This window comes from Xiphias gladius, chromosome 22 (genome assembly GCF_016859285.1).
Source record: "Xiphias gladius isolate SHS-SW01 ecotype Sanya breed wild chromosome 22, ASM1685928v1, whole genome shotgun sequence".
NCBI lineage: Eukaryota > Metazoa > Chordata > Actinopteri > Istiophoriformes > Xiphiidae > Xiphias > Xiphias gladius.
Genome location: NC_053421.1, coordinates 16,127,549 through 16,154,354, shown reverse-complemented (window position 1 = coordinate 16,154,354; position 26,806 = coordinate 16,127,549). Strand labels below are relative to the sequence as shown.

The following is a 26,806-nucleotide window of genomic DNA, read 5'->3' as shown; positions in this document are numbered from 1 at the left end:
AACCACAAAACCAGGTAAAACATTTTCCAGAGTGAATCACAAGTGCAACATTAGGTAAGTCTGCACTTGTGAACCCCATAATATTCAAATGCAAACAACAACTCCAAAGTTGGGTTAAGATACAACTTTTAACAAAAAACACGAGACAATGTAGAATTCAACTCAATGCTCAACTAAAGTTTGTTATTGATTTGAGGTCACCATCGGTCTTAAAATTTTTTATTAGTAAATACAGTAGAATGCAGCCACAGTCAAAGAGCTTGAACACAGCAACTCTGTGTGAATTACTCAACAATGACTTTCAGTAATGATTACCTTTATACTTTGTTAAAAGGATTTAGGCAGACCCTTGAATATCAATATAATAACATTAAAAGACAGGATAAGCTATAAATACATAGATCACAAAGTAAGCTTTCATGCATATGGATGGATGGGTGAATGAAAGAGCTTCTCTGGTCTCAGTAGTATAACTCCTGATCCCACCAACCTGAGAGAGGACAAGCCATAGATTAATGAATACTGAATGGATTTACAGTAGAGATGTAAATGATGACTGATTGATGGTTAAATGGGTAGAGTGAATCTTGGCTTACTTCCTGGATGCCTTCTGACTCCTAATTTCCTGATCTCGTCGTAGACAAAGATTAAAACAGCATATGGAAGAGGAACAAACCACCACTGGACCCTGAAGCGGAGACACAACATGTAACATTAGATCACAGGCTACGGCTTTTTTTGTTTGAAATCTGGAAAAAGCTATGAGTTTAGAGTTTGTGGGTTCCAAATTTTTGATATTTGTAATTAGAATTTGTATTCTCACACCAGTTTTTCCTTCTACTCTGGTCTGAGCTTTGATTTCAGATGCTGACCATGTGAATGAGGCTCTGTGTGCTCTTACCTGATTGGCATAAAATTGAAGATATTGGGCATTCCGGGGCAGTAACAAAGCAGATTACCGAGGCAGAGCTGGAAGACTATGGCACTAACCAGGACACGGTTCCTGCAAACAAATGAACACATAAATAACCAAACACCCAGCTGGAATCTTTTTACAATCTTAACCAGATTAGTTAAGGTTTAATTGTTTCCACATAGAATGGATTGATACATGACATTAAATTTAGAGGATTATACAGCTGTAACAGACGTACAATTTCCTACAGTGACTTAAACTACATTGCTATTCATTATTTCTGAAAATATGGCGTTTAATATGGTATTTATGGTTTGGCACCTGAGAACAACCTGCTCATGAAAAGGAGCCATTCACGCTTTGTTTGTGTCTGGATTCTTAACGAACCGCTCCAAATATTTAATGAGGTGAACACAAGACCAGCGAAAGGAGTAACCATCTTGGATAAATGTGTGAACACTCTGAAGTTGGAATAATGGGATTTTTAGTTATTTTTAGTTATTCCGATTCTGCTGGTAAATATATGAATGCAGCATAAGCCCTAGAGGTGTTAATGCTAACACAGTACAGAAACAGAATTTACCCCGAAAATGTTTAAATTATTATGCTGAGCAATTCATGTTGGGGATGAGTCTTTACTGACCTGAAGAAGCCTTGCTGGAACACAGACAGACGTCGAGTTTTCCTGATCAGCACATCAGAAATCTGACAGATTTCTATACTGACAAAAAATACAGTGTAGCACGTATACTCCTGGTACAACCTCTGACTGAATGTCTGTAAACAGAGGAGAGGACATAAGGGAGGAGTTATTTGGTTTCTGTGCTGATGAAAATATAAATAATCCCTTGACCCATTCCATGTCTGTAGGTTTAACACAGGAGACAAAAATGAGACATTTCTGTGTCCGAGGTTTGAAATGCGTTCAGAGATAGCATCTCTGAGTCTATACTAACCCATTCTTGCCCATAGCTGTCCTGTAAGTCTTGAAGGTGAACATCCTCCCACTGAGAACGCAGGCCAACACACAAGAGTGGATACCAGCCTTCCTGGGCCATGGTTGCGAAATAATCTGTAAAACCTGCAAAAGACTGGATGGCTCCTAAAATAGAGAAAGAAAAAGGAGTCAATACCGTTTTAAAAGTATATAAATCTAGCTTGTTTGCTGTGTGACACTATTCAGAGATCATATGAGGCGGTGGCTCAGCCCCTCCAGAGAAATTCTGAGTGCACTCTGTCAGGGGTCCTATCTTATCTGCTTTATTGTACCAGGATATAACAGCAAAGTCTTTTAGCGGGTTATGCCTGTATTGATAGAACTGGAGGTACATTAAGGCAAATTGTATGCGTGTCTACTTCATGTCCATGTGAAGTAAGTATTCAGGTCAATGTAACTGAGGTTAGTACAACAGTAATATCAAGGATGCACGTTTTGAAGACCAGTCTCACCTATCTGGAAGTACGAGTACACAGCAAGGGCTTCGTTTACCAGACGATCACGACGAGGATTCCTGGGCTTCAGGTGCATGATGTCACTCTCTGCTTTCTCATAAGCCAGAGAGACAGAGGGAAACTTCGGGGGAGACGGGAATAAAAAAAAACATCATGATGTGGCTAATTTGCTGTTAATGTCACCAAATCAACTGCTGTAAAGGATAAGGTCGGTGTTCGAATTGAAAGTATACGGGTCACGGTGAAATGCAAGCAAATATTAGACACAATCATAATTATGACGATAAATTGCAACTGTAATGACCATAAATAAGGTATTTCCTTTCTTGCTGAATCGGTACTAACGACACTTTTACTCACAATGTCAGTGGCCAGTTCGATGAAGAGAATAGTGATGCAGCCCAGAGGAAGAGGCACGCTGACGGTGATGTAGATCAGATATGGAGTCAGTTCAGGAATGTTTTTGGTCAGTGTGTAGGCAATAGACTTCTTCAGGTTGTCAAAGATAAGACGACCTACAGACGAACACACACACACACAGGTGCACATTTCATACAATGATCGATGTACAAATCATCAACCTTACGAAGTTACATTCTCTAATTTAGCTATATTCTGGTCACTAGGAATTTTCTCTTACCTTAACTTAAAAAGAAGCTCAGTGTGCTCCGTGTATATGCTATACTGTATAAACACTGTTAATAGTTCAGCATACTCTGTTTGTAGCAGACATCAAAACTTGTAACATTCTTTCAAAGTTTTGTCTTTTTTAATAGAAGCCTGCCTCTTTTTTCACTAGAACTGTATGTATATGCAGTAACCGCCAAGATAAAAACTATTTTTTTTCTGGATCATTAACTTTTTTTTTCGTAATTTGTGACAATCTGGACTGTATTTATATTTACTTAACATTCATTAATGAAAACTGGATTAACCCAGCTACATACAGCATATAATTTTTTTTTTTTTTACTAAGCCTCACCCTGCTCCACTCCAGTGACAATAGAGGCAAAGTTGTCGTCCAACAGGATCATGTCTGCAGCGTTCTTGGCAGCATCTGAACCAGCGATCCCCATGGCAACGCCAATATCAGCCCTCTTAAGAGCCGGTGAGTCGTTCACACCGTCACCTGTTACCGCGACGATGGAGCCCTGCGGGGATGAAGGATAAAAACTCTCTCACAAGACTGAAAATGCAGTTTGATCATTCACACTGAATTAGGAATACATGCAAACCAATCTCTTCCCCTGCTGCTTATTCATTCACAATCTTCCCAGGGGACTGCACTGAAATAAGATATTATAGCTTTATGGTGTCTCTCCTTGTTTTTGTTTTTTCAAATTATGTGTATAGAAAACTTGCTTTAGATGTATACCTTCTGTTAAATGATCAAATAATTTTCAATTATTCAATCAGTTAGAGGTGAAGAGGACAGTTAGTAAAGCAAAAGGTGTGTATTTACCAAACGTTGACAACTCTCCACAATAATAAGTTTCTGCTGGGGGGATGTTCTTGCAAACACCATCTCAGGATGGTTCCGTAGTGCCTCATCTAAATCGTCACTGCTCATGTCTTTCAGCTGACCTCCGCTGATCACACAAGCACGGGCGTCCCTGCACACAGACAACACCGTGTCGGACAGAGTTACATGCAATAAACGGACAAAGACATAGGCATGCATCCAGACACGACAGTCAATATTTTGTAAATCTTTATAAGATGAGGATGTAGAATTTTATAGCTCTTTGTTGTAGTCAAATACTAAGAAATTAAAAGTTATACTGGAATGGATAAATAGTCACTTTCCTGATTTGTCAAAGACAGTTCAAAGTGTGGACAGCAGCAATTCAGTACCTCTTGTTGACTTGTTCTACAGGTATGCGCTTCCTCTGGGCAATATCTTCCACTGTTTCACTGCCCTCTGAGATGATACCTACATTAGCTGCTATTGCCCTTGCTGTAATTGGATGGTCTCCAGTCACCATGACAACCTGAGGTTTCAAGATATTTAAAAAAAATAAATAAAAATACGAGAGGGGGAAATAAACATAAACTCAAAATTCTGCAATACAATACTAATTATTTTTTTAGAATTCAAAACCAGCCCAAACAAGCTTTTTTTTGTTGTATGTGGGTCAATATGAACACACCCTGATGCCAGCAGTACGACATTTCATCACTGCATCGGGTACAGTGGCTCTTGGGGGGTCAATCATTGAGATGAGACCAGCAAAGCACAATCCTGATGTGGTGAAATTAATCTCATCCGGGTCAAATCGAAAGCCACGAGGAAAGTCCTTCTCATTGAGATAGAGATGACAGAAACCTGGGAGGGGAGGAAAAGACTGTTTAAATAACAAAACAAAATAAAAAAACACACACACAACCAACAGCAAATTCATAATGTACTAATCAGTTTGTTATTAGCTACAAAACTAAGTGTCGATTCCATTTTGCTTTCAGTATATGGGCAAAAAAAAAAAAAAAAAATTAAAAAATCTTAATTATAGCAAGCCACAGGATTAGGCCTCATCAGTGTTAATAGAAGAACTTTCTAACCCAGCACTCTCTCTCCCAGTCCTCCCAGGTCCATGTAAGCGGTCTGAAAAGCTTCTTTCCACTGCTCATCCAGAGGCAGCTCCTGGCCTTTTATCAAAATAGTGGAACAGCGCTCCAAGATACGTTCTGGTGCTCCCTTCATCACCAACAGGTAGCGCAGATCCAGTGGATCCTCCAGTTCATGAATAGACAGCTGGAGAGAGAGGGATGGTTGATGAAAGATAAAAACTGGACATTAATCTGTGCTCTTAGATCCACTGTGAATCACAGGATTACAGTAGTATCACAGTATCAAAGTGGGGAAACTCCAGATGGTAGCATTAAACATAAAACAAAATTAATATTGTGCCCACTATCCTTCTGGTTTACATTGTAGTTACTGATCAAGGACGACACAAAGCCCATTAACACCAAAGCTTCCTGCTCTCACCTGGAACTTGTTGGTGGAGTTAAAGGGGACTTCCACCACTTTCTTGAAGCGATTACGGTAGTCCATGATGTTCCCTACGGTGAGCTCGGTGAACTTCAGCAGAGCTGTTTCTGACGCATCTCCCACCACAAGCCTCTGTGGTATAATAGAGATACAAAGAGACGATTAGAACAAATCTTTTTTTAAAACGGGGAACTAGCTTCTTTTAGCCAAAGCTAACAACTAATATAGACCAGACCACAACATACAACTTTATTATTGGAAAGTAAAGCCAGAGCAGGATGTAACATTTTATTTGCTCAGCATGACACCACATGGATGTCAACTATAAATGTCTTTACACATTACATTTGTACCTTAGGAATAGGTACTCCTTCTTGATCAGGTTTGAATGTAGCTCTGTTACAAAGGGAAGCCACGCGCGCCAGCGAACGCCATGTCTCTGATGACTGGTCAAAACTCTGGCCTGGAAACCACACAATCAGATAATTACTAATAAACAACCCTCAAGTTGGATTATCGTAGTTTATATACTTTATAGCAGATTATTATATCTATAGTATAACACTGCTTACAGCAACAGCATTGATCGATTTCAAAAGGAAATGCTTTGAACAAAAGCAGGCTTTTATCCATGTGTTTACCTGACTGATCTTCAGTGGTATCAGCAGCATGGATATGATTGTCGAACCAAAGGTGAGCTACAGTCATCCTGTTCTGAGTCAGCGTACCCGTCTTATCAGAACAGATCACTGAAGTGGAACCTAAACAAACATGGGTTGAAGGTAAAACATACCTCCATGCACGCATACTGGAATAGTTTAATAGAGACAAATCTTCTCAAGTCAAATCTTTACTAGATTTTCCCAGATCATATAACAGACTCTGCCTGAATACAACAAAGCTACTAGGAACAGGATACGTCTGGTATACTGGCATACTAACCTAATGTCTCCACAGCCTCCAGGTTCTTCACAACACAGTTCTTCCTGGCAAGTCGTTTAGCAGTCAAAGATAGGCATACCTGTTTACAAAGACACAGGCTGTTACAGACTGACAGATTAATACAGAGCAGTGTTAAATTTGTCCAGCCCATATAAAACTTAATTTTACATACTGCACCCAGGTTAGGATATTGCAAATCTTGGCGACATGATCCAAGGTGAAGATATAAGCCACAAAGACTATGAGCCTATGAACAATGTTACAGAGAGAGAAATCCAAATTTGTTGCAGTAACTCACAGTAACTGTAGCAAGTAGCCCCTCTGGCACATAAGCCACCACAATAGCCATAAAGAAGATCATGGCTTCCAGGAAGGCATATCCGATGAACATGGCAACCACAAAGAAGGTAAACCCAAAAAAGATTGCAAGACCAGCAATGATATCCACAAAATGCTCGATTTCTATGGCAATGGGTGTCTTCTCGTTGCCAACGCCGCTTGCCAAACTGGCGATCCGACCAATGATGGTACGGTCACCTGTGTTAATGATCACACCAGTGGCTACGCCTGGAGAGGAGAGGAGAGGAGATTTATTCTTATGTTCACTCATCGGTCAGTGATTACTGTCATGGTGCATAGCTTATACCTAGGCCAGGCTATGTCTACGCATGTGCATGTACAGTATGTGTAGTACCTTCCAGACAGGTGGTGGAGAAGAAAGCAATGTTTCTGGTCTCCAGTGGATTCTCATGAGTACATTCTTGATTTCTGGTTTGTGGTTCAGACTCGCCTGTCAAGGATGAGTTGTCCACCTGGCACACACACAGTATATTCACAAACGGTTCATTACATGTCCACATGATGAAATGGGGTTGGAGGAGAAGGTGTGTGATGATGGATTGGGGTTCATCTGTTCCTCAGATATTATTAAAAATTTAATTTAATTTAAAATTATAAAGTAGTGGTTCATTCTTCCACTGTATGTCACTGGGATTTTAAAGACATTACACTACCTGGCCTCATATTCTGTTCAATCCAATTGGCACCAAACTCAGCACAGTAGGTAAATTACACTGTCTAGCCTATTGAGGACCTTAAAAAGGTCATGATTTCTAGGTTGATCCTGCCAACTTTGACTGAATGTGGACATTTTAGCTTTGTTTTTTTAATGTCGAAAAATAAAGTTGAGAAAATTTTTAAAATCTGAGTTTACGCATGCATCATGACAATTTTAAATTGTCTTAACGAGGGTTAGGGTAAGTGCAGCCTGTGTGTATTTTACCTTGCAGCCCTGACTAGTGATGATGCGAATGTCAGCAGGGACTCTGTCTCCTCCTTTGATCTCCACCAAATCCCCCACCACCAGCTGGTTCGCGTTGATCTGGTTTTTCTTGCCATCACGGATCACAATGGCTTGCTATTTTTGGAGATTGAGAGTAAGATTAGCAAAGATGAAGGGAGATTCACACACAAAGAAAAGCAGACAGAAGGACAGAGGGAAGCATGAGAGTGAGAAAAGGGAAGAGATTTTTAAAAAAGTGATGTAATGATAGAGAATCTGTTAATATTAAATTCCAAAAATACACTTCATTTTTGTTATGTACAACTTACCTGTGGCACCAGATTCTTGAAGCTGGCAATGATGTTGGTACTCTTGAATTCTTGGTAGTAACCAAAGCACCCAGTTACCACAACGACAGCAATCAGGGTGATGGCCAAGTAAAGCTGAAATCAGAAAGAAGATGTCACCATAAAAACAAGTAGCTAGAAATGGCTAATTCAAATTGTGCTCTTCCCTCTCCTCTCTTCATTTTTCTTCTCTTGTCTCTTTGTCTCTGCGTCTCTCCATCATGCTCAAGGCAATCCACATAATCCCCAGATGCACTCTATCGCTGTTTTTTCCACATCGCAGTAAAAGAGAAGCACTCAGGATGGTAATATGACTCACGTCGTCAAAGCTGGTGAGGTTGCCTCTCCCAAGTTCAATTCCAAAGGCGATGAAGCAGATGACAGCTGCGACCCACATCAGACACTGCAGCCCTCCAGCCAGCTGCCTGGCAAACTTCACATACTCTGGAGTGCCTTTAGGGGGCTTCAGTTCATTAGGACCATCTCTCTCCAAGATCTGCTGGGCAAAGGTGGTGGTCAAACCCTGTGGATGGAGAGCAGAAAAACAGATTTAATGAGTGAATATTTTTGAAAAAGATGAAAAATAAAAAAAATGGAGCTAGGAGACATCATTGTCTTGGAATTGAAAGGAGCCATGCAGGCCGAAAGATATGGGTCAAGAGAAAAGGAAAGTAATTCATAAAATAAACATATAAGAGGCTTGAAGGGAGGCAAAAGAGGGACATTAAAGAGAGAAAGTCATTAAAGAAGAAATTTCTTACCTTGGTAACACTGGTGTTGTATCTCATTTCCAGCTCTTCAATTGTAATCTCATGGTCGTCCTGCAGGGGGAAGCAGAAGGCGTCATTGATTCAGAAGACTTGTGAAGGACAGATTAGAGTGAATTAAGGTGATTTATTCAGAGCTGGTTGGTTGTAACTTGGCCATAACTTCACAGTAGCTGCAATTAAATTCTAAGTTCATAACTTTTTCCCACGTATTAAGATTACATCCTCTCACCACTGTGCAGCCCTGAGGCTTCTGTGGTATTGCCTGTAAATCACAGGTTTATCGATACAGCACACACCACAGCTGTTGTAAGGCAGGTAATCGTCAATACTCACTATATCCATTTCTTTCTTCATGCCCTCCAGTTTCTCCTTTTTCTTCATCTTTTTGTTCTTCTTCTTGTCCATCTCTCCATCCATCTCGAACATATTGTAAGTGTCCTAAACGCAGGCAGAAATGGGAAAAATATTTACGTGCATATACTTATACAGGACATCTAGCTGTCTGTCCAGACTGCTGGAAATTCTTGATGAGATGGATACCAAAACTAAATCAAATGTATTTTTTTTTTCTCAATATCTGCTGTATGTTCCTCAAAGGGACCGCTCACTTAGTGCACTATATGTGAATATGTGACAACTCAAACAGCTCAGTGGTTTGGTTTGCAGTAAACTGACAAATCCTGACACCTCATACTGTAGTACATCATGTCCATTTCATGTCAAAGAACACAAACGCATTGGGAAGGAAAGGCATATGACTGCAGTATTTTCTTTGAGTTTACGTACTGACATCATTACAAAGTAGAAGTTTGGTAACTGAAGTGGATACAATATTTTCTAACAGATGAAAGACAGTAGTATATAAAGAATTAAACTAGTTGCATATCTTAATAGTAACTCAAACAACTGACTGACTGAATTTATTGAGTGATTCACTGGCTTTCATTGGATGACCTTCAGTGAAAGTATAAAAGCTGGAAAAACAAACAAGAAACTGTATCTTATACATTTAAAATGTAATATAAATTCTAATAAATTGCAATATAAAGAAAATACATTTTGTTGAAAATAATAATTGTTGAACCTTTCTAATTTCTACAGTGTTGTGTGTAGTACATAACATCTAGCAGACAAGATTTTTTTTCAAATCTTTATCTGATTTAGTCTTTGTTTTTTTAAGACTATATTGAAGAAATTAAAACATTTGCACACTTTTTTCCATTAATAAAAGACTTGTCTATTTTCTCCTACAACCAATGATAAACAAGGTTAACAGTCATCATCTAATCTGCTGGGTCTCCTACCGTTTTACTCATGGTTGCTGGTGTGATAGGGGACTGCTCTCCTAAATCAATGGAGGTCCAGACCACTCGATCTTTCTTCGCCCCCGAAATTTTGGCTCACAGTTAGGGTCCAGTCCCAAACATACACCCTAATTCTCCCTCTCTCTCTTTCTCTCTCTCTCTCTCTCTCTCTCTCTCTCTCTCACACACACACGCACACACACACAATGGTTAGAAACAGAACTAATTTTCTGGAAAAGCCTTATATACCTGAAACTCCCCTTTTTTAATCACACATGCGCACAAAAACCTCTGGACACATACACGCACACACGTATGTTTAAACATGCACTTCAATATGACGATGTGCGTAAAATTGTACCTCAGGTAGCAACAATGTCACCCCTAGCCATGTCACACACAACACACACACATACTTAGAAATACACTCATATCACAAACTATACGTAGGCTAGTGTTTCTCTGGTATCTCTTATCTCTCAGGGGCACGTTTCTTTTCCTGATAAACTGATTGGAGGAAGGAGCAGTGAAGGTTAAAACAGACCAATGTCATTCCTACCAGTCTGCCTGACATTGCACTGCATCAATTTACACCAAAAGCTGACCCTCACAGCTAGAGTCTACTATTGGCCATCGAGTCATTCTATGGGTCGAAATGGGATTGACTGCCTTAATAGAATAAGCATTAACTAAAAAAAAGTAGCTTTAGTAGTTGAGGGGAAATGATCCATCTTTACTATACACATTATCTATGAGCTGATGGTCAAATGCACCCATAGGAAAGAAGACAGAAGAATTCAAACCAGCATGCACAATCCACAGCCCGACAGCTGTGCCACGAGATCAGACACTCAGCCTTGCAGCACCATAAAACCAAATACAAAGGGAGAAGATATCAGGTTGTCAAGTTGTCACACATGCTGCCAATCCCAGCTCATCAGCAAAGCTATAACAGGTAGCCTCAGCCACAGAGGCAGGTTAATGGTGTCAGCATGTCCACTGAGGTTGGGTTGCCACCTCCTGAAGGCTAACTGGTTGTGTGATCACTCTGATGAGCACACGCTCCCTCTGTCTGAACCCATACCCTCCTCCGTCTACAGCTTCCGCCCCTCGCTACCACCACATTTGATTAATACACTGCTCTCTGCAGGTGTGGGACCCTCATTTGTCATGTTGTCTGGTTGTGTTTCCCAGCTGGTGTTTCCACCATGACAACTCACTAAAAAGAAAAAAAAACAGAACTCACTATGATTTTAGAAAGCTGAGTCTTGATATAGACAAAAGAAGTATCCTCTCGAACCAACAAACAAGACTGTTTGAACCCTGCTCCATAACGTCATGTTTTTTGTGTATGTTATGTATTTATGTGTAATGAACACCTGCAAGACACACAAGACCTCTTTACAAGACACGGAACTGTTCACGGTCTATTTAATTTTTTCCACCATCTTCTGCTATCCTCTAATCAGCTACAAATTACTAACACTGAGTACCTGCAGTTACCTATTAATTTTTCATTTACAAACATCACGGATGACAACATTATTTGGGCCACAATTGTTCATTGACACTCAAGCGCAGCACCTGCCTGTGCTGTGCAGAGCCGTTGAGGGTGCCATTATATTAGACATGCATACACACTGTCAAGAACCTCTGACAGAGGACCATTACACTAGTATATGTTTAAGAAGAAACACTGTTGCAAATGCAGTTACCCAAATTAGAGTTACTCCATCATAAACTATAACAGGTAAACAGTAATACTTCCTATTGGCAAAGAAATATCCCACCCAAACACACACATATAACGTATTAATTTAAATACTACAGAGTAAGTCAAATTACTGTACAACATAGAAACATCTTGTCTTTTTTTTTCTTTAAAAAAAAAAAAAAGCATGAATAAAATGAATAATAAACTGTTATCCTGCGTAGGAGGAAGAGTCATGAGTTAAAATGGAGCTAAGGTCACCCTGTCCCTTAACTGTTCCTGTCCAGAACATGTTGCATGCTGGATAAATAACAGCCAGCTAAGATAAGTTGTATTTTAGAGAGTCAATATTGTACTGTACTGCATACTGCAGAGTGACAGTATAATCAAAGTAATGTTATCAACCTGATTTTATCAGCTTTAATTACACATTATTGGGGGGACGGGTGAGGAGGGAGAGAATAGAGGGGATGACGGGGTAACATAAGAGTGAGAGACAGGGACACAGACAGAGGGACCAACACACTCACACTAAAAGTTTCTCCCAAATTACAAAAAAAAAAAAATTAAGCGTGCGCATTATCCAGGGTAACAGGGACATAGTCTCTGGAATAGATATAACGTGATTTAAAATTTTAGGTATCATTTGCATTAAAAAAATCCTAAGAAAGTCTTATAGAAAGACGTTATTGAGTTGCATCATATGAAACGGGGACCAGGATTCATATGATACTAAGGTGTTGTAAAATGAGGTTTAAAAGCAGGAAAAAAAAAGAGCTTTACTTCTTTACTTTGCTGTTGAGGGGTGGATGCATTATTCGGCAGAAATGGCTGTAGCGCCAAAAATAATGCATCCCCTATTATTTCAGCTTAGGTCATTATTAAATGTATGACACTGACAAGAGTTGAACCAATGGCCTAAAATATGTGCTGATCAACTGCGCCCCCTCTGACAAGGTGTTGCATGTATGAAATTTAAGGTTTATTAATCCGTTCCCACAGTTTCTTACCTACATTTATTTTTCTTCACATGAACGCTGGGGGGCTCCGTAGCACCGCGAACTGTGAAAGTAAACTAGGCTACTTGCCTTACAAAAAAAGACATTCACTCAAAACTCACCTGAAGCTACCTAGCTCACAAAACCTAAACATTAACCACAGGAAAAAAATAATTTTGTCGTTGACCTCGAATCCCAAATTCGTCGGAGTGAGTCGAACCAATTACAGCTGTGTCCGCCGATCACATGATACCGCCCCGCAACGTCATTTCCCCGCGACCGTCTGTGACAGATAGATCCATGTGAACAGCTTGCACCAAAGTTATCGTTCTTGTTTTACAGGTGAGTCACCTATCACTATGATGAGGAGTTCTGTCAGCATTCTGCTTTTGCAGATCAAGCACAGTCTTATGAGAGGAGACGGTCTGAAGTCGTTACGCTGCGTTTCAGACCGTCTCTTCCTTTCCGCGACAAGGTCAGAATTCATCGTTACATGACGGGAGAAACGTCCAGTCTGTGGCTGCCGGTTCCGTTAACATTGCTTTTACAGCAGGAGAGTTGTCGAGTCACTCAAAATGACAGTGAATATATAGCTGGTCTCTGCATAGCTACGTTATTGTCCTTGTTTGCCTCAGATAAGTTCCTTCCTGTTGTGGGTTACACAACCAGTACCATTACAACCATTACACCACACAAGAGCCCTTTATCTATAAGCAGTGGCTAATGAAAGATGGTTTAAGCATTTAGTTGACATGAAGGTGAATATTTGACTGCGTATAATTTTTACTAAATTAAAAGACGGTTCAGCTCGTTGCTGACATGTTTTTCTTTAACGTTGGGCACCTTTCCTTTAGGTTGGATGTGGGATGGTGACGCCGACTCCTGAGCTGTGAGAAGCCTTTTCTCTCCTCTTCCCCCTGTGGCCACTGTCTTGTCTCTCAGACACAATGGCCAGCCGCCTCTTGGGCAGATATGTCCGCCTGCTCTGCAGGGCCTCCTCTCAGGCTCCAGCCGCTGCGGCCGCCCGCCTGCCTCCGCCTATGGCTTTGCCTGCAGAGTTACTGAGGGCTCTGGGCTGGCCTAGGGTCACAGAGAGGTTAATGTGTGAGGGAAAGACAATTAACAAGGATGACACTTTTCCAACCATGCCTACATTCACCCAGCTGGATGAGTTGGTGGAAAAGGCAGCAGTGCCAGAGGACATCCTGCTGGCCTGGGGAGAGCACGGAGGAAATAGTAATCAAGCTGCTAATGCCCTGATGAAGTGGACTCTGTTGGTGCTAAGGACGAAGGGCAAATTTAAGGAACTGATGGTGGATTCAAGGCTATTGGATATGATGGATACCATATCTGGGCAGGTAAGCAAGCCAGATACAGAGGTGAACTGGCGCTGTCAATGTGTAAGGTGATTAACATCTTATCCGATCCCTTGTGCTCTGCCTGTTAAGATAAATTACTCATTTATGTGAGTGTTTTTCCTCCAGGTGTCCTCAGTGTGGAACGGCAATCTAGTGTCTGCCTTGCGAGCTCTCTGGATCATGGATTTGCCCTCCACTGATTCAGTACTCAGTTCTGTCCAGACAGAGGTCCTGTGGCGAGTGCGCAGACTAACCTACAAGCAGCTGGGCTACCTGGCTGACTGGGGAGCAGACAGGAAGGGACAGCAGGATGTGGCAATAGTGAACGCCGCATTAAAACAACTGGAACTGCGCTGGATTGAAATCGCTGACACTAAAACTGTCACTGGCCTGATAGCCAAAGGACAACGCATGTCACCTACCTTGATGGACAGATTAGAGGACAAGGTATTGGAGTTAGAAACATCCGTCCCAATTGAAGACAGTTAATGTCCCAGTTGAATGTGGTAATCTCAAAGTTACTTTATATATAAAATATGAGCATATAATAGAAAAATTAATGATACTGATGTAATAATTCTCAAGTGTGCAGGCTAAAATATATCTCAATCATTATGTCTGGTGTGGAAACGTATAAGAAAGTGACGAAAACTTGCGAACATAAACAAAACATCAAAGTGCCTTTTGAAGAGGTTCTTTAGGGGCATAAATCTAATCTATGAGAGCTCCAGTGGATGTTGGTACAATTGGTCCATAATCCTAAACCACAGTGATAACCGTCTAGCTGTATATCTTGCAGGCTTTGGAGCTCGCAGAGGGCTTTACAGCAGAAGAGATCCGCAAAGTCTGCGTGTCTTTGGCAGCTCAGAGCCGCAGATGTGTCCCACTGCTCAGAGCTCTATCCTACCATCTTCTCCAGAAGCCGTCATCCGAGTTCACCACTCCACTTATAATGGACATGGCATTTGCTTATGGTAATGACGCTCAATATCATAAAATAGTCTCTACCATTTAAGGCATGCATACACCAGATTAACCTGTAACAAGTTTTAAGCTAGACCAATGAAGGGTTACAGGCTCATAGACGGGGACATCACACCCGTCTGCAGGCGCTTTATTTAGTTAGATTTAACACAGTCTGAGCTTTTCTGATGTTACATGTCAAAATAAGTAGTTATCATTTATTTTTGTGACAGTAGCTTTTGTCGGTAACATTTTATATATAACACAATAACCTTTTGTTTCCTCTGTGCTAATTAACAAATCTTTTTTTCAAGTTTTGTAATGATAATTCTTCACATGTACACCATTTTAAAAACATTTCTTAAACCTGAATAATGGATATTAAGCAAGGCTATTGGCAAAAAAATCTCATGTGTAAAGCTCGATATGTACTGCAAATCAGAATTGATTCAAGCACTGACGGCTCAGTAACATAGTGTGCAATGCTAACAGTATCATCTTTGTCTCCCTGCGCTTCTGTAGGGAAGTTGAATTTCCATCATTCTCAGGTATTTCAGCGAATGGCCTCAGAGTTGTTGCCCAGAGTCCCTGAGCTCAACTCTGTTGATGTCACACGCTGTGCTAAATCACTGGGCTTCCTCAAATGGCTCCACATCCCCCTTTTTGAGGCCTTTGCTGAGGTCAGTCATACAACTAAGACTAACTCTAATTCAGTTGATTTTGAAAAGTGCCTAATCTCTAATTTCAGATAAACGAATACATTTTTCTTACTCTCTGCGTATCTTTCTCTCTCTACATTTTTCACCAGCATTACACAGCAAACAGTCAGAAGTACAGTATTCTTCAGGTCTGTAATCTGCTCATGACCTTTGCCAGATTGGGTTTCCAGCCCAGCAAAGGAGAAGAGTTCTTTAGCAAGGTACTAATGACATTAAGGGCTGTCTCTTGGCTTTACATAGTTGCTTTCACTTCTTACCTTGAATGTAATCTCTGTGTGGGCCATTTTGTGTAAAGGTTCACCCTGTGCTGGAGGAGCCTCTCTTTGGGCTGGAGCCCTTCCTGCAGACAGATGTGGTTTGGTCCCTGTGTGTGCTACAGCAGGCCAAGCCCCACTACCTCATCCCCCTCATGCAACAAAATCACGTTACCAAACTGTCAGGTAAGACACGTAGCAGTGGATGTTAATCTTACTCTGTACTGTCCTGTTTTCTGATGTCTGTATTTGTAGCCTTGTCTTGAGACACAAACCATAGAACAAGACGCTAGTATACCTAATGTCCAAGGCTGTCAAAGTGATCATTATGCAATATTTCACTGAGCTTGTAGCTTGTATCATTGTCATAAAGTCACCTTGGGCTCTGGGAACTGTTCATATCCTGATGAAATGATTTTAAAAAAACAAATGACAGGTCCTAATTAAATAAAAGCCATAAGTAATAATTATGACAATGTCCGCATTTTATGATGTTGGAACTCACATTTGCATTCCTGAAATATATATATAACTATTCTCACTAGACCATAAGGCAGACAGTGGCATTATAGTTTAAATAAGCTTGGATGAATAAGCCAATACTTTTGTCCTGCATCAGGCATTAACATTGTATCATATATTATTAGACCCAAGCGGGTGATATTTTGTTTGGGACCTTAGAAATGATATGACTCATTTATGCATTCTTTTGAAATACTGTGGTCTCTCTAAGGACTCTGGGAGCTGAAAGCTACATTACCATTCTGGCTCAGTAGATAGAAGTGCAGCAGCAATAGATTGCTGGTTAGAAAGGCACATTAATCCCATTTTTTCCTAGATGTGAAGCATAACATTGATCAGTAAAAGATTCTTCTTGCCAGTGAGTTGCCAGCACTTATATTTTCCTTCTGTTGTTTGTTCTGCCTACAGAGGGCAGTGCAGCTCGAGTGGAGAACTATCGACTGAAGCTCCTCCACATTGCTGCTACTCTCCACTTGGAGCATCCAGGTTCCTCAGATTCAGATACTCCATCCTCTCTGACTGCCCCATCTGTCGTGGCCAGCATCTCCCCCCTACAGAGCAGCTTAAGAGAGGCATTACAGAGTTTGTTGGGTGGGAGGACAGAGGCCCTTCGCACTGGGGTTGACACTGTGTATGGATGGACTATTGGTAAGGGGACCGAGGTAACCTGTAAATTTACCATCAGATCACGCTGTCTGTTCCTTTCATTCCTGGAGTTTTACTGGAGTTCTACTCTGAAAGCAATATTTAACACAGTTCTTTTTTACAAATGACATGCCCTTCTCTAATCAGATGGTGAGCTGGTAGTGGATTGTGACAACAAACCAGTTGACATATTGATGCTGAAAGCCCCTCACCTACCCAGTGGAGGAGGAGACCAGGCAGTACCTGTAGGGGCGCGGCGGTGAGTCATAGAAGAGAATCAAGTGGGCCTAGATAGTTTAAGATTTTTTTTTTTTTCTGTAGCTGTCTTAAATTACTTTGATCTCCATTCCACTCATCTACATCTGTGTTTTTTCAGGATTGCTTTCTTGGCTTGGGAATTTCCTAACTTTGGCTCAAAGAGTAAAGACCTTCTGGGCCGGTTTGCCATGATGAAGCGACATCTTCAGTTGGCTGGCTTCATAACAGTGGAGGTAGGGAGAGGCAGAAGTTGGGATAACCCAGCTTTGTACCAGTGTTTGTGATGGTGGTTTACCTACTTCAAAGTAAAATCTTTTATTTTTTTTTTATTTTAAACAGTGATCAAATTACATTCTTGATATAGGATGAACTAAGCCGCATGGTTGTTTTGTGTTTGCTGTGATAGTGAGTAATATTTCAGAGAACAGATGCAGAGAAGCAGTGCTGCTGCTGCTTTTGCTGTGTCTGACAGGCTAAGGCCATGCAAACAATGGACCTAATACTTTGGTAGAGCTGAGAGTCAGGTGGGTACCGCTGCAGTCTGTGGTAAAAATAGAGCTCCAGCTGCAGCTCTGCTTCATCTAGGCCAATCCAAGCACTCTCACTCTCATTTAGGACAATCTCCTGAGCCAATAGTAGCATCACATCCCTCTCAGATTTGCAGTGTTGCAGGATGTGTCAGCTATGTCTACCTGAGACCAAAAACCAGCATTATGTCCTTTTTTTTTTTTTTTTTTTTTTTTTTTAAATGTGTCTGCAAATATATGATAATAAAACGATTTTTACAATTACGTTCATTCCTCAAGGAATGACAGAGCATTGGTAATGAGGAGGTAGTTTTGCTCACTAGCCCTGTAAAGAAACATTTTATAAATCCATCCCTTTTGCCCTATTTCAGGTGCCATATTATGAGTGGCTGGAGTTGAAGACAGACTGGCAGAAACTGGCGTACCTGAAGGATAAAATGGGGAAGGCTGTGGCCGAGGACATGGCCAAGTGAACTGGGCAAAGCCTGACCAAAATTTGCAGGCTCAGCTAAATAAGAGCTTTTACAACCAAATGGGACCATAGAGAATACACACATACACCCACGTTCACACTCAGAACGGAGCAGCACTGCAGAACGAAGCAGCACTCTCATACTTCAGAAGATACTTCATGCTCTCAGGAAAAAAAATAAAAAAATAAAAAAATCATATTTTCACTCTGGTTCCCTTGGCAACGTGGGGGGCTTTCCCTGTTTCCATGGTGATGATGGGAAAGAGTTTTGGGAGGAAGGGAGAGACAGAAATAAACACAACAATGAACTGTTCAGTAGAAATGATATGATCAAGGACAAGTCTGACATGATAAACAGAAGCACCTGGGCCACGTGTAGAATTTTGGTCAAGTGTTGTGCTCAATATCAGAATGTGAATAGATTGGAATAATTTATCTATCTCTGTGAATGTGTGTGGAGTCATCTTGTGATGGAATAAATTGTTTTATTGCCGTTTTGGTTCCCAGTTATGTTTTTTATTTTCTCATGAGAGTGACTATATGCTTTGTAGCAGATTCAGGATGTGGGGTTGTGTGTGTATGATACATGTGCACATTTTCTCAGGGGGTGTAAAGTGTGCATTGGATTTTATTTGGTGTGGTATTCAGACCGAGGATGCTTAATTTCACATCTAACATCTAGGTCGCACACATCTCTGGCATACTGGTGTGTGTACTGTGCATTAGTATTTTTAGGAAATGTTTATTGGATAAGTGAAGAGCAACAACTTGTTTCTTATTGTGTTCAACTACAGCCCAAGTAACATTACTTTTTAGCAGCCCAACTTTGGTTAGAATTATGAAATCAGAGGCATTAAAATCAATAAATATAGCAAGTTTGGGTAATGGACAAAGTTGTGTTTAAATGTTTCATTTGTTGAAGTGCTCTGTTAAATTTTAGTGTATATTTTCAATTTTCATGCTTTATCTGTCATTCATGTGCATGTTCGTTGAGGAACAATAGCATTATCATGAAGAGACAAGGTAAGATTCTCAGATGAACCCTTTGCTGACCTGAAACTGCTTACACAACATCATTGGCAGCAGCGGTACTCTGACATCAGAGGCAGAACGAAAAAGACTGACTAATGCAAGCCAGGGCAGGGAAGAGAAAATGAGTTAATCTGAGCAGGAGCCAAAGGACAACACAAAAGGCAGGATGGCAAATGAGGAAACAAAAAACAGGAAAATCAATTGTTACTCTGATAAACCATCACATGATCGAGAGTCATGGTGCTTGCCTTATCTTCCCAATATCCAGGGATTAATGGATTGATTGAGGGACTGCTAACAAAGAACCCAGCTAGCACTTCTAGCATTGAACTCCTTGGTCACAGTTTCCCCTTTCTGAAGGGTTAGCAGTGTGCAGGTGCAGCTAGTGTGTTCGTGCAAGGCTAAGTATCAAAGGATATGGAAATATTACACATTATAAAGTTCTCTAGTTAATAAAGGAAACTGAAGCTTTATTGTTCCTCAACACATCAAATGAAAAAAAAAACCCAGTATTTTAAGATGAACAAATGTAGTGTGAAATATATTCATCTCGATCATACTCTGCCTCTGACTGATACTTTAGAAGTGCTGCTGTATACAGGCGCCCACAACCTGAGAGGATAATGTGAGTTGGGAACTCACAAACACCTTTTTCTTTTTATAAACTGCAAGCTTATCAGCAGCTATATTTGTTGGATTGCACGGAAATTGGATTGCACGGAGGCTATTAGACAGTATCCAGTAAAGTGGCAATCACCTCTGCTGAGCTGGGTCTCTACAATGGGAAGTTTTGGGTTGTCATGGAAACTACCATTGCTGATCATTTGGCTAAGTGCTGCCCGCCCCCTTCATCTCTTTCTATTTCCATCTATTTTTCCCCTCACTTGTTATCTATAAAAGTAGAGATAAAACAGAGGAGAACTGGCAAGAGCACTGAGGAGGTGGCTAACATGGAGAGCAGAAACATGCTCTAGCTGCCCTCAGGGGAAATGTGCAGGAGGCAGAAGGTATAATTAGCAGAATACTTATAGGTTTTGCTTCTCCCCTTTTGATTCTGTGTCGTAAGTTTCTCTTTCCCCTGTTTGGTTTATTTTCCTTGAATCAGTCTCCTGTTCTTGATTTCTCCACCCTCCTCTTGTTTTTGCAGTACCTGCACTTTCCTTTAAGGTTGAGGGCAGCACTGAGAGACCAGTGGAAATCTGCTGACATCATCTCCCAAGATCCAGTCATTGCTTGGCCGGGGGAGAAGGAGGTGGGGCAGAGAAAAGGGAGAGAGATACAGGGAGGAGGAGGGAGGGAAGCAGGAATTGGGCATCAAGGGAGAATACTGCAGCTCCATCTCAGATTATGCACACACACACACACAGACACACACACACACACATACATAGACACACATATTCAGATGAACCGGATCATGAGGCTCTAAAACACACGCCCACTACAGCAGCATCACTGTGCTGCACCAAAGAGAGAGACCAGCATATACTCCCATCTCTCACTCTCTCTCTTTCTCTCTCTGTCTCTCTCATTCTGCCTCATACACAAACACACACACACACACACACACACACACACACACACACACACAGACACGTGCTGCAGGGAAGATCTGAGCGTTGGGTCGCTGAGCATCCAGGTCCCACCCCCCCACCCCCTTCCCCTTCTTCTGCTTTCTCCCTCTCAATCTCTCTCTCTCACTCCCTCTCCCTGTTCACCTTGTCTGTTCCGGCTGTATGGTTTATTGTTGCGTCAGAGCCAAAGAGAGCCATCGAGAAGCATGCCGGGGGAGAGCACTCACAGATCTGTCCCCGCCGACAAGCATCCAGAGCAGGGAGCTGAGGAGACAGGGCTCCCTGGACCAGGTAGGACCTCTGGGGTTGGGGAAGTAGAAGAGAGAATGAGGTAATTAAGCAGATAGACATGACTGAAGACAGAAACTGGGGCACATTTGGGAAATAGAATAAAGATAGTTTAGAGCAAGTGTTAAATTGTTTGGGGCAGGAGGGGAGAAAGGGGTTAGTTAGCAGGATAGAAAGCATAGCAAATATACAGTGACTTCTGGGCCAGTGAGAGTGTAAGAGACTTTTAGATAAATACAATCTGCTTTGAACTGCCATATGGAGAACAGTGTAAACTTCATTTCTATATGTCTGTTGACATGTGCAATGAGTAAGCTGTGATTCAGCTGCATGTCGTTTTCCCCTCCAGCTCCCAACTATTAGCAGCCTCCCCAAAGCTTCCACCCCTAAGCTCTCAACTCTCACTCCACCTCTATGCCCTCCTCAATATTAAATCCCAATTAACAAAAATTCCCCCAAATAAATGGACCATCGACTTCCAAAACCTTTGTGCAACTGCCCAGCCCCCATTGTCATCAGAATCCCAGCCCTGTCTTCCCCCACCCTAACCCTGGCCTCCTCACCCCTATCCCTCCTCCTGCCGACCCATCTTCAGCCCCATCCATGTCCACATCCACATCTCTCCATTAGTTTGGCAAGCTGTAAGGACAGCGTAGAATGGCTCCTCCCTTCCCCCAGCATCAGCAGGAACATGACACAGCAGCATGGCAGAGCACTCTGAAGGAACACACAAATACAGCCGCACAAGAACGAGAGCTTTTGCCTTTTTATATTTCCAACTGTTTCTAAATATTGTCAGTTATTGCTCACGTTGCTGCTTTTTATCTGAAGTTGTGAAATCATGGAGTAAGTAGGCTAATTAAGCAAAAATGATGACAGGGAGAGAGCAATGGGAGTAGGTAAGGTTGGGCCAGCGCAGATGAGAGATTGGGAGGGTCAAGGTTTTATTAATGTCCCCTTAATTAGTAAGGCAATAATGGTCAGAGTGAAAATATCCTAAATGGAGCAAAGCCTTGTGAATACTGTCTCTCTGACAATTATTGCATAATATATCTTTCACGAGTACAGGGTATACGATTGTAAGCACCTGACAGTGATGATGGATAACCTATTAGCAAGAAAGCGTTCTGCCTCCTCTCTGCTGGAAGCATTTAACAGAGTTATAGTAATTTTAAATATATCACTGCTTTAATTTCATCATTGCCCTGATCTGTTCTTAAGCTTGAAATTATTTTAAGCTTTCCTGGCCTGAATCTCGGCAGAGGAGGGAGGAGAGAGAATTGTCGGATGCTCTGGTTACAACTTGTTATCTGAGACATCGTTGATGAAAATGGAGAGGTTAGAAAAATGATTATGACTTGTATGAGGAGGGGCAGATGGATAAGGACAAAGAAGCAAATGAGACTGTTGGGGTGTCTCTTCTTTATTGCTCAGTCTGAGCATTAGCTGAAATAGAGGCTCCCCGCTGGGCTGACAGCGCTGCAGCCTCTGTGACGCAGCTCCTGTCTGCTCAGCGTGCTGCGGCCTACTAGTGGTACGGTAAACCTGGTGCTCAGTTTCACTGTGTCCCCCCAGAGGAGACTCCGAGGCTGGGCCAGAGAGGGGAAGAGAGGCAGACGTCCGTCGACTATTTGAAGCACTGAGTCTGAAGCTAAGAGACAGAGGCTGACAGTTATGCTAACACACATAATACATGTCACTGGCTCATTTAGCAGCCAAGCGAAACAGCAGTGCCCATATTATGCAGTTCTTACATTTGATTCCAATTCATAGCCTACAAGGGAGTATTTCTAAATGTGTTCAATATGTGCTGTTTTGCTTGATTTTCTATAAGTATAAGCTAGGTGCCTTTTTATTAGGCCCTACAGGAGAAAACAATCACATTCTCAATACCCATTCTAACCACATTGGAGTGCACTATATATGTCAGGGGGGTGCAGGAGTTGGCTTTAGTGCATGCTTAACTGAGCATCTCTCTGATTAGTGGCAGGTTTTAGTCTCTGAGGCGTGAGTCAGCACACACACAAACACACCTAGTGCTTGTTATTGGGGCAGTGATCTGGCAGGGCTTCTAAGTGCCAATGCTGGCATCCGCCACCACCACAGGCAGGGCAGGAGAGCAGCGAGGGAGGAGAAGCAAAGGAGTTATACTATTTGCAGAGAAAAAAAGAACATGGAAGCGAGAGAGGGGAGCAAAGAGTCACAGCTAAAAGTGTAACGAAGAGAGGCAGCTATATATATATTCATATATAAAGCAGAGCCGAGGAGAGGATTAGATAGTAAAAGGGTTAGGGAAAAATTCTGAAGGAGTGAGACAAAGGAGTGGCTGCAGAACAGAGAGTGAATTAGTAAATGATATCTGGGTTCCTGGCAGAGCAAATGTGTATTTGTGTGTGAGTGTGTGTGTGTCTGTTTGTGGCTGGCACTAAGCTGAGCCACTTGTGTGTTATAATGGCCAATCAGCATGTGGATTGAGGTCACTGTGGCAATGGCCCAGTTAAGAGAGCAAATGAAGGTTCTGTTCCCTCCATGTGTGTTATAGAGAAAGAGACTTACATCCCATCCTCTAGGGATATTTCAGTGAATGTAAAGTGTTGTGTTATGGTAATCAATCCAACATAACAACATCAGAAAAGATAACCAGTGGAACTGAAACAAATGAAGAATACAGTCTTTTATCCTATCTTCTCCCTCCATTTTCTTTCCATTACTTGCTCATACACAAGACTCCCTCAATGCACCCCGACCCAATTTCACTCATTTATCCTGTCATTTTACCTCAGTTATTTCCCCATTCATGACAGTTATGAAGATGATAGCATGGTCTAGAAGGACAAGAGGACAGAGAATAAGAATTTCAATAAGAATTTCTTTTGTCCCAGGCTAATTGTGCAATTGGGCATCTTGATATTGAAAGAGAAAGAGAGAGAGAGAAACCCTGAGAGGTAAAGTAAGATACGGCAGTGTATGTAGAGGAGCAATTTTCCAGACAAGGTTATTCTGTTTCAAAAAATTTCAATAAGGCAGTCTGCTAATAGTCTTTGGTTTTCTGCCTCGGTGATTATTTTGCTTTCCAAAGGCATTTGCAGTGTCAAAATAACATACAGAACTGAGAGATATTCGTTTAATCCAGTGACTGGCATTTTGGTGACATTTTTTTTATAGCTCTCTCTGAGTTAGTGTGTGGGAGAAGAAAAATAAAGTTCAACTGAAGAGATAAAAGTCTATTATTGTACACTAAAGGAGGTATAGCCTTCCACATCATGTCAAGTGCTGGGATTGTACTGCGATAATTAAGTCAATAAAATGATCTCACTTCTTTGTAAAATCCTCATTACAGTTAAAATTTACCATAAATTTGTTGAAGTACCCATTTTTCCCCTTATTTCAAGATTTTGATGCAACTGCTCCTTCCCTAATCTGTTGTTTTACATTGCTTTTTCTGTTTTTCAGACATAACCAGATACCCATCTACTGACTCCACCCCTAGTGACAGTGGCTCCTCCCCTAGTGATAGTGGTTCTAGCCCTTCTCCCAGTACTCCTCAGAAGCTACTCCCAGCATGCACCTCTCCATTTGGACCACGACTATTTCATGCAACACCCAGCTCCTCTGGTCCTCCAAGACCTCAACCTGAGGGCTCTGACCATCGCAACATCACCACGCCAAGATTGTCTGGAAAGTTAGGTGGTCATGGACCATGTGGCCGCCATGTCCCACTTAAGATGGAGAGAATCAAGGTGTGTGTCATGCTTGTATGAGGATATTTGCAATTTTACAGTAGATGTACCACCATACTTTAATATCTATTTATAATGCTTATTCCCAGGTCCTTACTGGTTCTGAGGTGGAGAGTGACTACCAAGAGCCGCAAGCCATTGACACAAGGGTGGTGATGGGTCAAGAGACACTGCTCAAAACAACAGAGATCCAGAAAGAGAAATCCCTGGTTGAACCAAGTGGTCAGGCTATCCCTTTGCCAGCTATTCCAAGCTTTTCAGATCCTGAGGAACTCTCAAAAGAGCCTCAGCTGGAAATCAGCAAAGAGGAAAACCAAGCCCAAAGCCCCCAAAAACAGCAGGATCAGCAAAAAGACCCTGTGCAGCCCCCAGCGACACTACCTTCCCCTTTTCACAAGCCCCTGCTCCCTTCTTCATCCTCCCCAGAGCCTGTCCCAACCAATGACAGTTTGATAGACAACAAGGAAGAGGGTCAAACCCTCACTCAAAACGAAGTGCCTTCCGTCTCTTTTTCTGAGCTGGCCTGTCCAGTTGCTTTGTCCTTCTCTGAGCCAGCCTATGCTGTTGACCCTCTACGTGTGGGTGTACCCTCATCTCTTGACCCTGACCTGTATTACACCGCTCCTTCCACCCCAATCAAGATGGCTTCCCGCTCTTCGCACCTTAAGCATCATTCATATCCTGGCTCTCCAGCCTGCCCGCTTTCTCCTGGTTCTCCCTCAGACAGTGAGGACCTCTGTTCTCCTCTCACTTCTCCTTCTGGCTCTTATATCACAGCAGAGGGAGGCAGCTGGACCTCCTCTTACACATCTTCCACCTCCCCCTCGACTTCTCCCAATTTGCTTCTCACAGAAGAAACACAAGAGGCCCCTGCTTGCTTTGTGAGCTCTTTATCAGAAATTGGAGATGAAGTTGGGGATGAAAAGGGACAAGTGGGACCAGAACGGGAGGAAGAAAGGGCAGGGGACTTCTGCCTATACCGCCCTGAAGACTTTGTCATGAATTCGCGGATAGGTATTACAGGGACAGTGATCCTCGAGGAGGAAGAGGCTCTAAAAGGGGAAGAGATTAAGATTTCCAGAGAAAGTTGTCGTCCATGCTGGGTGACTGATGATACATCCCCTCTAAGGAGCAGTAGCAGCCGTAGCAGTGACTCTCAGGAGGATGGAGGAGAGTCTGAAAGCTCACTCTGCCCACTGGAAGAGGCTGGTTCAGGGAGAATAGAGTACTCTGGAGCCATGCAGCCTGGCCTGAACCTGCAGCTGGAGGCATGTATATCAGAGGAACATTATGGACATATGGATGACCACCCACAACTACCTTCCACGTTCTTGACTCCTGACATGACCATGGCCTCATCTAGCCTTAGCTCTGACTCACCTCTAAGCCCCCTGGATGCCTTCTGTTCTGGAGCATTTGATAGGCTCGGCCCTGGTTCTTTCATGCTCTCCCAGGCAGCCTGTGCTGATGATATACCAGAGGAGGAAAGGATGATCCCTGCCTCCCTCATCTCCTTTCCTCTCCACACTAGCCTTATCTTTAAGGCTGATTCAATGGAAATCACCCTCTTCCCCACAGAGGAAGAGAATGAAATTGGAGAAGTTCATGACAGAAATGAAGGAAAGGATGTTGATGCGTATGCAGCAGGAGAGGAGGAGGCAGATGTTGAAGATGACGACGACGATGACGACGACGACGAAGACGACGATGATGATGATTATGATTATGATGATGATGGTG

At 42.0% G+C, this 26,806-nt stretch overlaps 2 protein-coding genes across 5 annotated transcripts; one reads left to right on the top strand and one right to left on the bottom strand.

The window, feature by feature from the left end:
* Positions 1-203: 203 nt before the first annotated feature.
* On the bottom strand, positions 204-12,883 carry LOC120784338 (potassium-transporting ATPase alpha chain 1). Of its 3 annotated transcripts, none has more exons than XM_040118069.1 (24): positions 12,727-12,883; positions 9,035-9,139; positions 8,693-8,752; positions 8,251-8,454; positions 7,914-8,027; positions 7,585-7,719; positions 6,997-7,114; positions 6,601-6,869; positions 6,303-6,381; positions 6,002-6,121; positions 5,714-5,823; positions 5,358-5,492; positions 4,928-5,120; positions 4,519-4,694; positions 4,223-4,359; positions 3,831-3,981; positions 3,351-3,519; positions 2,729-2,883; positions 2,366-2,489; positions 1,873-2,018; positions 1,560-1,693; positions 902-1,003; positions 597-688; positions 204-490 (listed from the first exon to the last, which is right to left on the bottom strand). In XM_040118069.1, exons 2-24 carry the CDS (start codon positions 9,125-9,127, stop codon positions 462-464), a joined length of 3,045 nt encoding a protein of 1,014 aa, XP_039974003.1. In that variant the 5' UTR covers positions 9,128-9,139; positions 12,727-12,883; the 3' UTR covers positions 204-461. The 3 variants fall into 3 exon arrangements, with proteins under 3 accessions (XP_039974003.1, XP_039974004.1, XP_039974002.1); XM_040118070.1 differs by having other exon boundaries at positions 12,731-12,883; XM_040118068.1 differs by lacking the exon at positions 12,727-12,883 and adding an exon at positions 10,006-11,097.
* A 53-nt stretch (positions 12,884-12,936) lies between these two features.
* Positions 12,937-19,294, top strand: tbrg4 (transforming growth factor beta regulator 4). Of its 2 annotated transcripts, none has more exons than XM_040118816.1 (11): positions 12,937-13,056; positions 13,569-14,072; positions 14,199-14,519; positions 14,872-15,046; positions 15,558-15,715; positions 15,844-15,954; positions 16,050-16,194; positions 16,939-17,178; positions 17,323-17,434; positions 17,552-17,666; positions 18,332-19,294. In XM_040118816.1, the coding sequence occupies exons 2-11, from the start codon at positions 13,662-13,664 to the stop codon at positions 18,431-18,433; spliced, it is 1,890 nt and encodes a 629-aa protein (XP_039974750.1). In that variant the 5' UTR covers positions 12,937-13,056; positions 13,569-13,661; the 3' UTR covers positions 18,434-19,294. The 2 variants fall into 2 exon arrangements, with proteins under 2 accessions (XP_039974750.1, XP_039974749.1); XM_040118815.1 differs by lacking the exon at positions 12,937-13,056 and adding an exon at positions 13,159-13,472 and having other exon boundaries at positions 18,332-18,443.
* The last annotated feature ends 7,512 nt before the right edge of the window (positions 19,295-26,806 follow it).

Excerpts from the sequence above, each read along its gene's own strand:
- LOC120784338 (XM_040118068.1), bottom strand. Across the intron at positions 7,720-7,913 it reads TCAAGAATCTGGTGCCACAG|CAAGCCATTGTGATCCGTGA; the intron begins GTAAGTTGTACA and ends CTCCAAAAATAG. Across the intron at positions 1,004-1,559 it reads TTCCAGCAAGGCTTCTTCAG|GAACCGTGTCCTGGTTAGTG; the intron begins GTCAGTAAAGAC and ends ATTTGTTTGCAG.
- tbrg4 (XM_040118816.1), top strand. The coding sequence starts at position 13,662 with ATGGCCAGCCGCCTCTTGGGCAGATATGTCCGCCTGCTCTGCAGGGCC. Across the intron at positions 15,047-15,557 it reads GGACATGGCATTTGCTTATG|GGAAGTTGAATTTCCATCAT; the intron begins GTAATGACGCTC and ends GCGCTTCTGTAG. Across the intron at positions 17,435-17,551 it reads GTACCTGTAGGGGCGCGGCG|GATTGCTTTCTTGGCTTGGG; the intron begins GTGAGTCATAGA and ends GTGTTTTTTCAG.